This window comes from Theobroma umbraticum, unplaced genomic scaffold (genome assembly GCF_002168275.2).
Source record: "Theobroma umbraticum cultivar Fairchild unplaced genomic scaffold, ASM216827v3 scaffold_30.0, whole genome shotgun sequence".
NCBI classification, from domain to species: domain Eukaryota; kingdom Viridiplantae; phylum Streptophyta; class Magnoliopsida; order Malvales; family Malvaceae; genus Theobroma; species Theobroma umbraticum.
In genome coordinates, this window is record NW_018397254.1 from 8997900 (window position 1) to 9010863 (window position 12964).

Here is a 12964-nt window from a genome sequence, read left to right on the forward strand (position 1 = left end):
AACCCAGTAATAATTCTCAACCGCAATCAAAAGATCCACTTAAACAAACAAAAACACAACACAAAAATCAAGCTAAACAGAAGAAAAGATCAAGCTAAAATAATGTTTGACCTTTTTCAGTCAAAAAATTTTCTCAGCAGCATCGAAGGAGATCATCAAAAGGGCTATTTTTTTAATATAATAATAATCAGGATCATCAATCATTACCTGTGAACAAGGTCTCCAATAACGATCTTCAAAATCTGCAATAAAAATTAAAGCTTTGCATGGAGAAAAAAGAAACTGAAAAACAGAACAAAGGCCTTCTGAAGTTATTGCAAAAAAATAAAAAAAGAAAAGCAAAGAAACTGACTATTATAAACGTTGTACCAAGTAAAGTTATGGATTATGATTTTTGGTTTTACTGCTTCAAACTGTGTCGTGTTGTTGTTGACGTTCTTTTATTATAACTTTTTTTGACTCCAGAAGGAAGAAAGAGAAATCCGACGTCGTTCACAACCGATAAAGATAAGCTGAGCATTTAAGAAGGGGGGTAATGGAAAAACTTACACATCAGATTACATGGGCCCTCTATATAACTGACCCAGCAGAGACCTTTCTTATCCGACGTGGACATCAACGCGAGGTCGGTTTTCATTGTCTTCCTCAACAACCTCTACTTTTAGGGTTTTCATTCGAGACTCAAGATCAAGATCAAGATCTCTTTTTTCCCCCATTTTTGTGTGGGGAGCTCTTATTTTGTTGGGGTTTGAGATTATTGAGAAGCAATGGAGGCAGAGGTGATAAAAGCAGAGTTGGTATTGCCAACACATATGAGTTTCAAGAGGATACAAATGTATGAGAAATACCCAAAAGGCCAATCAAAAGTCAGGTGGAAACAGCTCAAGCAAATCCTTCAGGCTGAAAATTACCATAATTATCCTCCTGATGAACCCAATTGTAAGGTTTTTTTTTTCTTTCGTGTTTATATAAAATATTGTTTTGTCAATATGGGTTGATAATTATCTTGAAGAGTTCAGAGTTGGATGAAGCTGAGGTTTTCCAGTAGTTTCAATGAAAATCTTACAAAATTATATATTAAAAGCTTGTTTGATCTCTTTGTATTTTGTTGTTTTTATTAATTTGGACTAACAGTGTGGCATTTTAAGAGGAATTTACATGTTTAGAAGCTTCTGTTGTAAAAATATTTCTTGCAAATAAATCAATATCAAGCTCAACCGGATAGGATTATCCCTCTTTTTAATGTGATTTTGCAGATGTTAATATTGAGTCACCACCTTCAATGCATCCATGCAAAAAAATTTGTGATATCACAGGATTTGAGGTATGTGATTCTGTTAATCACTTGAAACTTTGAGGGTTTTAAGATTATTTTTTGGAACATATGATGCTTGCTTCAAACTTCATCTATGCTCAGTTGATAGTTGATACCCTAGATTGCCCGATTCCTATTGTTGAAAGAGAAATAATACTGCTGTTTGGGTCGCTGTCCGTCTGCTTTAAACTTCCAACCGTTCATATGTGTCTTTCCACTTCTTTTTTATTTCTTCAGTAGAAAAGAAAAAGATGCTTGCAGTGTGTGAGTTGAGCGTGCTGGTTTTGGCTATTTGAACTAGGTTTGGCTGGATATACTTAGCTAAATTCAACTACACTGTCAATGGATCTCATATTCTTAGTTACATAAATGACTATTGCTCAAACTTCTTGATTCAAAAGAGGGCGAAATATATAGGCTGCCCTTGTGTTACAACCTGCACCAAAGTAGTGGCTGTGGTAGATACTGATTCTATGAATAGAATAACTAAATGTGGCTGTTGCAAACTTTATATGGACATATTGCGTGAAACTCCTCATGCCTCAACTATTTTGGAGTCTATTGAGCCATGTTTGCTTGTGCTTAAATTGTTTACATTGAATGTTTAATATGAACCTGAACTTCACTGTTCTGCAGAGTCAGACTCTAGCTAGTTGTAACACAAATAGATCATTTAAATTTCTAGAATACAGTGAAGAACAATATACTTCGTATTAGTTCTTGCATCCTCCACTCATTTTGGATACTTGTTTACTTTCCAAAGGGTAATCTTTTATTGTCGTGCAGGCACCTTACTATGATCCAAGGACCAATCTCCGCTATGCAAATGCTGATGTCTTCAAGCTTGTGAGATCTCTTCCCAATGAGTATGTGCAAAGGTATCTGGCTCTTAGGAAGGCGGCAGTGGTTTTGAAGTGAAGGTTTTTCATTCAAGAGATGTGGAAGACGGGTTTGGTCTTGAATCAATTATTTACTTGACAATTAGATGAGGTTTTACTTGAATGTATCATCCCCAAGATATCATGGTGCATAATCTACGATTTGTTTGATTCATGGATAGGAGAATAAACTATCACATGCCCCTAGAAACCTCTCCAAAACTGAAGTAATTTTCTTGGATAGTTATGGGTTAATTGTAGTACCAGTTAAACTGGACTCCCCTAAAACGGTACTTTTTCTATGGGATGAGGCTGTCTGCTCCAGTGCTCTCCAAAGCAGGATCATTCTATTTAGGATTTAATGTGCTAGTCGGTTCATACCTTGAGAATTTGGACCAAGTTCAGTACAATGCAATCGTTTCTTGCCTGGCATAGAAAGTAAATAACAACTGATATACCAATATACGGCGATTTAGCACCCATCTTTAAATGAAAAGAAGAAAATTATCATGTACTTGACGAAGAAAATGTATTCTTCTTTCCAGCAAATCAAATTGACGCACGACATTGGGGTTTGAAACTTAATTCGTGAAATACTTTAAATAAAACTTATTTTAAAGTTTAATTAGAATAAAATATTATTGTTATCACAGTAATATTTCAACTGACTAATCTAATGGATTGCCATTAGCTGTTATTTGATACATCATAACTCATAAGTTATCGAACTTTCATAATTTTACTTTCTTTTATATCTCTAGATGACCTTTTGTTTTTGTTTTAAAGAAAAAGTAGAAATAGACACAAAGAATCATGAACACACTGTCGAGATGCAAAAGCAGGTCGTAGATAGCAGAACTACCAAAAGAGCAGACAAAGCTCCTAGGTGGTGACGTCGTGTGGTCAGTGGTTTGCGTGTTTTGTTCAACGGCCCATTGAGATAGAAATTCCTGCTGATGTTTAAAACAGCTCAGCATTCTTTAACCTGTTAGCTTTGCCACTGTTATTCGCAATCGATCAACAAGAAAAAAACAATCGTTAGCCTTACAAGGGAGTTCAACTTGTTGCTTTACTATGCGTAACTCAATTGCTTATTCAACCCAAAAAGATCACAATGCTTTGAACGAAACGGTGAGAACTGAATAAAATTTCTTCAACAACTAATTATGGAGAAGTCAAATGGATGTGTCATCATATCAGAGTTCGAATTGTTCCATGGCATGACTATGAGCAGATTTAGTTTGAAAGCTTTACGTTTCAGTCATGAACAGGTGAGAAGTTGAGCTAACAAAATGTAGAATTTCTCACCAACCAGCCCTAGAAATCCCCTGTTTTCCACTTCCCACGCCTATAAAAGGCTCATCAACGCATGCAATTGCATTAACAAGCTCACAGCTAGTTTTCATTTTGAGGCACTTGTCATCTATTTTTTAACCATGGCTTGCTACCGTTTCCCTTTCTTTATACTACCCTTTTTGCTGATCACTTTGTCACTTAGGAGCAGCAACACAATCCTGGTTGGTGCCCGACGTTTTTTAGAGACATCGGTGCCAGAGAAACCTGAGCTTCCTAAGCCAGAATTGCCTGAGATACCTCCCTTTCCTAAGGTTGAACTCCCAAAGCCTGAGCTGCCAGATTTTCCGAAGCCAGAAATACCGAAGGTGCCTGAGTTACCAAAGCCAGAGTTGCCTAAGCCTGAATTGCCCAAACCTCCTGAGTTGCCAAAAGTGCCAGAGCTGCCAAAGCCTGAATTGCCCCAAGTTCCTGAGTTGCCAAAGCCTGAGTTACCCAAGTTGCCTGAATTGCAAAAACCTGAAGAAGTGAAAGTTCCAGAGTTTCCAAAGCCTGAATTTCCTAAAGTTCCAGAGTTGCCCAAAGCTCCTGAATTGCCAAAAGTTCCCGAGTTGCCAAAGCCTGAATTGCCCAAAGTTCCAGAGTTGCCAAAACCTGAATTGCCTAAAGTTACAGAGTTACCAAAGCCTGAGTTGCCCAAAGTTCCAGAGTTGCCCAAGCCAGAACTACCCAAGTTGCCTGACTTGCCAAAGCCTGAAACGCCAAAGGAAGAAGTGCCCAAGTTGCCTGAATTGCCTACTATGCCAAGTCTTCCTAAAGACTTTCCCATCCCTTCCTTCACTCCACCTTACACTACCACGAGCCCTTGAATCATCACACTGCCTTCGTCCCCTACATTACACATATTGTTGCTAGGTATACCTCTTCTAGTAGTCTCTTGATTAGCGGATGAGTGTATTCATTGTTGCTAGACCAGATGATTCATAGATGTGTTGTTTGAGTTGTTGTTTTAGAACAGTTCTGTTGTAATTATCTCCACTGTTTTATCATATGTAATTTCCTAATAAATTTATAAATACATATAAAGTTTGATTTTCTTATTCAGTAAGTTCAATTTTGTTTCATCCTAGCATATTTATTAGTTACTACAATTATGCAGCATGGCCTCCTACAGCACTAAACGCTTCCGTAAGCTGTGTACATGGTATAAATCTTAATTAGCACCTATTGTCTATGACAACACTCAAACTAACAATCCTTTCCAAACCAAATAAAGTTCTTGAAATTATGGCCAAAAAGGAAAAAAGAAGGAGAAAGCTCCTATTGTAGATATTATTTTGCACATAATCCCTCTGTTTTTGAAGCCTTTAACAATGGTAAGCAAAATTTGGAGATGTAAATAAAAAAAAAAACAATGTGCCATTATTAGATAATTGAGGGTGTCACGGTTTTGCCCATAGCCCACAAGTCTAGTTGGGACAGCAGCACAAATAAGTGCCCTATACCTCCCAAGGCCAAAAATTGACCATGGGCCAATTTTGATTGCCGGCAGCAGACACGCTGCGTTACTCAATCTGGCAAGACTGCGGGTCGAATGTATGGAGAATTTGCACGAAGCTCGACTTTAAAAGGACTCTCGGATAAGAGTAATTTGATAGGGATAGAATTTTTATATATAATTATTATTTATTTTACTTAAATTAGGATTTTAGGTTAATTGTAGAATATTTATTTGCTTAAATCTTTTATTACCTATTCTAGTTGTAATAAACCGCTAGAAGTAGAAGAAAGTTATATTATAAACAGTATCTTAAGCTTCTAGGGGAAAAAAAAGATAAGAGAGCCAATTGTCCTAGTAATCATTCATTCAAGCAATTCAAGCATGTAAGCATTAAGTTATTTGTTTAGAATCTTAATTATTTGTTTTTCTCTTGGCAATAATACAATTATTGTTTAAAATTGTAGGTATTTGTTTCTTTTAGAATAATACAATTATTTTTTTTAAAGTTTTTTTTTCAAGTTTATTAAGTTTTCGCTTTCGCATTTTTATACAAAATTCTGAGTTAGACATAATCTTTTTATTCCAAACTTTAAGCGCAATGTAGTTCTTGGTTAAAATTTTAAGAATTAGATTTGTTTAGACTTTTTATCTCAAATCTTTAACGCCGCACTCTAAGCTTTAAGATTCATATAAATTCTTGACTAAAATTCTAAGCTTGTGATAAAGGGTCTCTCGTCATTTATCACATTGCATAATTACTACAATCACTTTAACGTTTTTGGTTGGAAGAACCACATTATCACATGCATTACTAAACATTCACTTAAATTTATCCATATTGGCAACGAGGATGGAATTTAAAGAGAAAGAATGTGTATACAAGGCAAAACAGAAAAGATTATACAAATAGAAAGACAAACAAATTGGAATTAGGGGTGTGTGTATTACTGTTCTCAACTATACTTTCAGTTAAAGAAACCATTCATTTGATAAGCCATTTCTAATTTCCATATATACAAGGAAAGCATCTGAAATAGTAAGTTCAAAACTTGTTCAGAATCATCAATTGATTTAATTAGTACAAACTTAATTCTATTTTTAGCTTGAAATCTTTAATTTATAAACCTTTTAATTTCTTCTTGATGGTAGATATCTTGGTGGATAGAGAATTTTTGTATTATTTTTTAAAGATAGAAAATCAAATCTTACTTTTCCTAGAAACTAGATTTAAAACAGCATGATGAATAATAATTTTAATTTGCTATATTATTATTTACATAAATGTTTATATAAATTAAAGAACACAAAATTATAATTTGTGAAAATGAGCATTTTATATAATATTTTATTATCTATGGCCACTTGCAAGATCAATTAAATGTTATATTAATAGAAAAACAAAAGCTGCATGCACAGTAATTGGCTCAAAAATTTACAAACAAAAAACAACATTTCTATGGATGACTGATCATTCTCATGGGCACGTGGGAACAACCAAATGAGTGGAAATGATATGAATTTCGGGAAGGAATTATGGGTTTGGCGGAGACTAGAGAGGTGTGTTCAGCTCAGAAGGAAGAAATAAGGACTAAGAAAGAGTGGGAGATGGCATTGACGTAGAACAGACTAGGCACGAGCAAACATGATAGATGCAGCCTCAAGGCATATATATTGATATTATTTTTTGTTGCAATGCAACTTTTATATTGACATATTGCGTGGAACTCTTCATGCAACCAAAAATCACCTACGTCTCATCAGATCTACCCTTTTGGAGTCTATTGAACCATGTTTGCTTTTGCTTAAATTGTTTACCTTTGAACTTTTAATATAAACCTCAACTTCACTCTTCTGCGCAGTTAGTCTCTGGCTGGCTAGTTGTAACACAAATAGATCATTTCAATTGCTAATAGACTGCCGTTAGCTGTTTATTGTGTGCTTGGTAACACATAAGTAATCCAACTTTCATAATTTCACTTTCTTTATATCTCTCACTTAAAATTTTTGTTCGTTTTTTTTTCTTCTAGAAAAAGAGAAATACACACTAAGAAACATGAGCAAATTGTCAAGGTGCAAAAGCAGGTAGTTGATAGCAGAACTACCCAAAGAGCAGATAAAGCTTCTAGGTGGTGATCGTGGTGCCGTGTGCATGTTTTGTTCAACGGCCCATTAAGAAAGAAAATTAAATTCCTGTTGATGTTTAAAAATTTCAACTTAATTTAACCTGTTAGCTTTGCCACTGTTGTTTGCTATCAATCAAAAACAAAACAACAACCGTTAGCCTCACAAAGGAGTTCAACTTGTTACTTCACTATGCGTAACTCTATTGCTTATTCAACCCATAAAGATCACGATGCTTTGAACAAAACGGTGAGAGCTGAATAAAGTTTCTTCAACAACTAGTTTTGGAGAAGTCAAATGGATGTGTCATCATTTCAGAGTTCGAATAGTTCCATGGCATCGCTAACAGTAGATTTAGTTTGAAAGCCTTACGTTTCAGTCATGAACAGGTGAGAAGTTGAGCTAACAAAATGTAGAATTTCTCACCAACCAGCGCTAGAAATCCCCTGTTCTCCACTTCCCACTCCTATAAAAGGCTCATCAGCGCATGCAATTGCATTAACAAGTGCACAGCTATTACTCATTTTGAAGCATTTGTCATCTATTTTTTAACCATGGCTTGCTACCGTTTCCCTTTCTTTATACTACCATTTTTGCTGATCACTTTTTCACTTAGGAGCAGCAACACTATCTTGGTTGGTGCTCGACGTCTTTTGGAGACATCGATGCCGCAGAAACCTGAGCTTCCTAAGCCAGAATTGCCTGAGATACCTCCCTTTCCTAAGGTTGAACTCCCAAAGCCTGAGCTACCAGAAGCTCCGAAGCCAGAAATTCCAAAAGTGCCTGAGTTGCCTAAGCCTGAATTGCCAAAAGTTCCTGAGTTGCCAAAGCCAGAGTTGCCTAAAGTACCGGAGTTGCCTAAGCCTGAATTGTCCAAAACTCCTGAGTTGCCAAAGCCTGAATTGCCCAAAGTGCCCGTGTTGCCTAAGCCTGAATTGCCCAAAACTCCTGAGTTGCCAAAGTCTGAATTGCCCAAAGTTCCTGAGTCTCCAAAGCCTGAGTTACCCAAGTTGTCTGAATTGCAAAAACCTGAAGAAGAAAAAGCTCCAGAGTTTCCAAAGCCTGAATTGCCTAAAGTTCCAGAGTTGCCCAAAGCTCCTGAGTTGCCAAAGCCTGAATTGCCAAAAGTTCCTGAGTTGCCAAAGCCTGAATTGCCTAAGTTGCCTGAAATGCCAAAACCTGAAGAACCCAAGGTTCCTGAGTTACCAAAGCCTGAGTTGCCTAAGCTGCCTGACCTTCCAAAACACGAAGAACCCAAAGTTCCGGAATTGCCCAAGCCAGAACTACCCAAGTTGCCTGACTTGCCAAAGTCTGAAGCGCCAAAGGAAGAAGTGCCCAACCGGCCTTAATTGCCTACCATGACAAGTCTTCCTAAAGACTTCCCCATCCCTTCCTAAACTCCACCTTACACAACAACGAGCCCTTGAATCTTGACACTGCCTTTGTCACCTGCATTACACATATTGTTGCTAGGGTTCCTCTTATAGTAGTCTGTTGATTAGTGGATGAGTGTATTCATTGTTGCTTAGACCTGATGATGCATAAATGTGTTGTTTGAGATGTTGTTCCAAAGTGTTCTATTGTAGTCGTCTCGTTTATTTTATTATATATAATTTTTTAATAAATTTATAATTTTATAAATTTATAGTTCAGAATGATTCTGTTGTAGTCGTCTCGTCTCGTCCTATTCAATATGTTCAATTTTGTTTCACCCTACCATATGTATTAGTTACTACATTTATGCAAAATGGTCCCCCATGGTATTATATGCTTCCATAAGCTGTGTAAATGGTATAAATCTTATTTAGCATCTATTATCTAATGACAACACTCAAATTAAGAATTCTTTCTAAACAAAATAAAGTAATTGAAATTAATTCAGGACGATGATTTATGGCTAAAAAGAGAAAAAGAAGGACAGGGCATGCATTGTAGAAATTCTTTGCAAACAATCATTGCCATGACCAGGATAAAAAGGGTCTTTCCTATTCATATAATCCCTCTGTTTTTGAAGCCTCTAACAGTGATAAGCAAAATTTGGAGAAATAAATAAATAAACAAATAACAATATCTCATTCTCATCACTAGATAATTGAGGGTTTCTTGTCATTTAGTACATTGTGTATAATTACCACAACCAATTTAACGTGTTTGGTTGGAAGAACCTCATCATCATATGCATTACTTAACATTCACTTAAATTTATCCATATGAAATCAATTGGAATCAGAAAAAAGAAAGAAGAAAAGACAAAAAAGACTTGAAAAAGTGTTGAGATTCACCTTCAAGAAGCATAAACTTATACATATAGTCAAGAAACATAGTACTGAAACGGAAAAATAATATTTGAAATTAATTTGTACTTCAAATAGAATTTGGAATGGAAAGAAATATCTTATTTCTATAACTGAGCCATTGAACTGAAGGAAAAGAAAATCGAGATAATTAGAATGCGAGGAACATAAGATTAACTTGTTATTACTTTGCAGTGCTTATTATTATTATTATTATTAGTATTAGTTATCACCTCATTGATAAATCACTTTTGTCTTGATTAGTAATCATTTTCCATGCAAGCAAAACCTGAGTGGTCAAGTACTGAGGAAGAAATGAATGCAATGCATTCACAAATTTCTACAATAATAATGTAGCAGGGACATGTTCGGTGATCGACTGAAGAATAACACTTTATCAAACCATGCTACTCATGGATGTGATTGTGAGGAGATACGTGAAGTCTAAAATAACCGGAAATTTGTCAAAAGATTCTAGAACAAAGGGAATGAAACTGATAACATGCAAGCTGTAGGTTGCCAAGAGTAGATCAGAGCCTGGGTTGCCTTCGATTTTTTCCCTTTTGGGCCAGTTTATGCCTCCCAATTTAAAAAAAAAAAACACATGTTTAGTTCAACTGGTGACAAGAATTATGTTAAAACGAAGAAAAGAAGAAGCTATTTGGCTGGCTGAAAAATAAAAATAAAATAAAATAAAAAACAAGAAAACAGGCTGATAGACTGTATGTATGCTTGTGATTCTGATAATGTTACTACAACCTGAATTCTATATCATTAATGTTCTGAAATGATTAATGATTCTGGGTACATAAGATTGGTCTAATAATTTCAAAAAAAAATCCAATGAGCATTTTCTGATGACCAGACCTAAAGAACTCAACTTGATAATGTATAATTTGTATATTTAATCTGTTGTTTTCCCCTAGTTTAATTAATTTGTAGGAACTGTTGATAAGCTATTTGGAGGCGGAGCACATTTTAATCGTGATACGGAAATAGTCAAGTAATGTAGGTAAGACGTTGTACTAACTACGTAGAGGAAATCCTAACAAACCAGCTTTCAGACCTCCCATTCTCCGCTTCTCACATCTATAGAAGGCTAATGACACACGAACAACAATGCACAGACAAATATACTTAATCCAAAGCTCACTGGTTGGGAAGATTAGTTATCCTTCTTGTCATCTCCCTCAACCATGGCCCAAAATGTTCGCCTTCCTTTCTTCATTTTACAGCTTTTGCTGATTGGTTTGTCAGTAATGAGTGTCTTGGTAGGGCCTCGACGCCATTTAGAGACTCAGATAACCTTGCCAGAGAAGCCGGAACTTCCTTACAAGCCTCAGATGCCTGAAGTGCCCGAATGGCCCAAAATGCCAGAGTTGCAAAAGCCTGAAGAGCCCAAGTATCCTGAGTTGCCAGAATCCGAAGTGCCTGAGAAGAAAAAACCCGAATTAAAGACAGAAATGCCCAAGTACCCTCGGTTGCCAAAACTCGAAATGCCCAGGGAAGCTGAGAAACCCAAATCGGAAAAGCTTGAGGTTCCTCAGAAAAGGCAAAAGCATGATTGCAAAAAGCCAGAGTTGCCAAAACATGAAAAGCCTAAAATACATAAGTTGCCAGAGCCAGAGGTGGCTAAATCAACTGAATCGCCAAAGCCAGAGGTGCCTAAATCGACTGAATGGCCAAAGCCAGAAGAACCTAAGTGGCCCGAGTTTCCAAAGCCGGAAATGCCCAAGGTGCCTGAGTTTCCAATGGCAGAAATGCCTAAGGTGCCGCAGTGGCCAAAGCTAGAAGTGCCCAAATTTCCTGAATAGCCAATGGCCAATCCTTGAATCACTACATTGCACCCCCTTGTCTTCTATAGTAGTTTCCGCAGAATGTTGGGTGTTCAAGTATAACTTAGCGTGTTAATAATTGGTGAATTGCGGAGAGGAGATTCATATACTAATTCTTATGTCCACAAGACCATAGTCCATAATTCCCCCGTACTGTTTGTTGTATTGTATGCTTATATTTTATTAAAAGTTAATAACTATTACATTTATTTTTAATTTCACTTATAATCAGCTAGATTTTATGTCGTAGTGTTGCATGCAATAGTAATCCTATACATCGTTAGTAAAATATAAAAATTTCCTATGTACGTAGGGATATGGTTTTAATTTTTTAAGGTCAAATAGTTGAACTTCATAATCATAATTAACTTAAAATCTAATTGGTACCTCGACACAATTTTAGCCCACTATTGATTAATTAAAAATTGATTTAACCAATTTTTTCCTTTTTAAGAAAATTCTATACAACTTAACACTTCCAATAATTAATTTCCTGCTACATAAACAAAAAGTAACCCCTTTAAAAGAAATAGTGAATTAATCAAATATTTAAAGCTAGTTAACATCTTTTTATAATTGCAGGAAAATTTTATTAGTAAAATGGAGAATAATGTTTTGTACTGCACGTTCTGTTTTTAATAATAAATTCAATATAATTTGATCAATCCTTCTTGTTTTCCTTAAGGTGGAGAATTTTTTTCTTATTTATAACCATTCTTATGGTGGAAAAACTAAACCGAATATTGTTATCTGTCTCTTTCATCACTAACCCAATCTTTGCTGGTGACTTGAGGATTCTATTTAATGTCAATTAACTATAAAAATGAACATATTTTATGTCAAGGAATTAAAAAGGCATTATCAATAATCTCTTCAAAGTGAGTAATACCTAGAAAAGCAGACCGAAGGACTTATACAATCTTTTCTTTGGCCGATTTATGCCCACTAGATCGATGATTGAGATAGCATGCATGCATGCAACTGCCTACAATACCATACATTCCATGAATAATCGGTAAATGTTGTGAGCAGCAAGCAATTCGCTTGGCTAATAGTAACTACAAGTAGCAGTTAGCAGAGGGGCAGAGTATAGATATGTTTGAGTAATTCATTATTGTGACAGTAGCAAAGGAAGTAATGCAGGTAAGCAGTTGGAACTAACTACATACACTTTCCCACCAACGTTTCTCAAAACCCTCCCATCTTCCGCTTTCTGCATCTATAAAAGCGTAGTATACAGGAATATTCAAGCACAAATACACAGAGTCGTAGGAGCTGGTTAAACACTGTTTCCACTTGAAGCTTTGTTTGTTGCACCAGTGATGACATCTCACTACCTCTCAACCCTTATATTACCGCTTTTTCTAATCACTTTGTGGTCCATAAGCAGCGACGGTACCATCCTTGTTCAGGCACGCAATCTTCTTGAAGTAACTTTGCCAGAGATACCCGAACTTCCTAAGCCTGAATTGCCTGACCTACTGCCATTTCCAAAGGTCGAATTGCCACCATTACCTGAATTTCCAGAATTGCCAAAGCCTGAACTGCCCATTTTGCCAGAATTGTTTAAGCCCTTTTTGCCTACCGTACCAACTGTTGCCGAGGACATGTCCGACCCTAAGCTTATTCCATCTCATTCAACCACTACTCCTTGAATTCTTACACTACCTTAAGTTTCATTATTGGTAGCATTGATGCTGTACCAATATGCTGTCGCTCTAAATTAC

The 12964-nt window shown here is 36.1% G+C and overlaps 4 protein-coding genes across 5 annotated transcripts in view; all 4 read left to right on the top strand.

Moving 5' to 3' along the window:
• Window positions 1-520: 520 nt before the first annotated feature.
• On the top strand, window positions 521-2555 carry LOC110416009 (chromatin-remodeling complex subunit). The gene is made up of 3 exons (XM_021427830.2): window positions 521-939; window positions 1257-1324; window positions 2102-2555. The coding sequence occupies exons 1-3, from the start codon at window positions 768-770 to the stop codon at window positions 2231-2233; spliced, it is 372 nt and encodes a 123-aa protein (XP_021283505.1). The 5' UTR covers window positions 521-767; the 3' UTR covers window positions 2234-2555.
• Window positions 2556-3579: 1024 nt separating this feature from the next.
• LOC110420264 (uncharacterized) lies at window positions 3580-4590 on the top strand. 2 transcript variants are annotated; one of them, XM_021433526.2, is made up of 2 exons: window positions 3580-4187; window positions 4221-4590. In XM_021433526.2, exons 1-2 carry the CDS (start codon window positions 3630-3632, stop codon window positions 4353-4355), a joined length of 693 nt encoding a protein of 230 aa, XP_021289201.1. In that variant the 5' UTR covers window positions 3580-3629; the 3' UTR covers window positions 4356-4590. The 2 variants fall into 2 exon arrangements, with proteins under 2 accessions (XP_021289201.1, XP_021289193.1); XM_021433518.2 differs by having other exon boundaries at window positions 3580-4590.
• Window positions 4591-7624: 3034 nt separating this feature from the next.
• Window positions 7625-8666, top strand: LOC110419588 (uncharacterized). Its single transcript, XM_021432689.2, has one exon. The coding sequence runs from the start codon at window positions 7663-7665 to the stop codon at window positions 8455-8457; it is 795 nt and encodes a 264-aa protein (XP_021288364.1). The 5' UTR covers window positions 7625-7662; the 3' UTR covers window positions 8458-8666.
• A 3893-nt stretch (window positions 8667-12559) lies between these two features.
• The window catches only part of LOC149527742 (uncharacterized), a 3572-nt gene continuing 3167 nt past the window's right edge, over window positions 12560-12964 (top strand). The window contains exon 1 of the mRNA XM_089785407.1: window positions 12560-12846. Within this exon, the coding sequence (XP_089641533.1) occupies window positions 12560-12846 (287 nt within the window). The remainder of the gene's footprint in view (window positions 12847-12964) is intronic.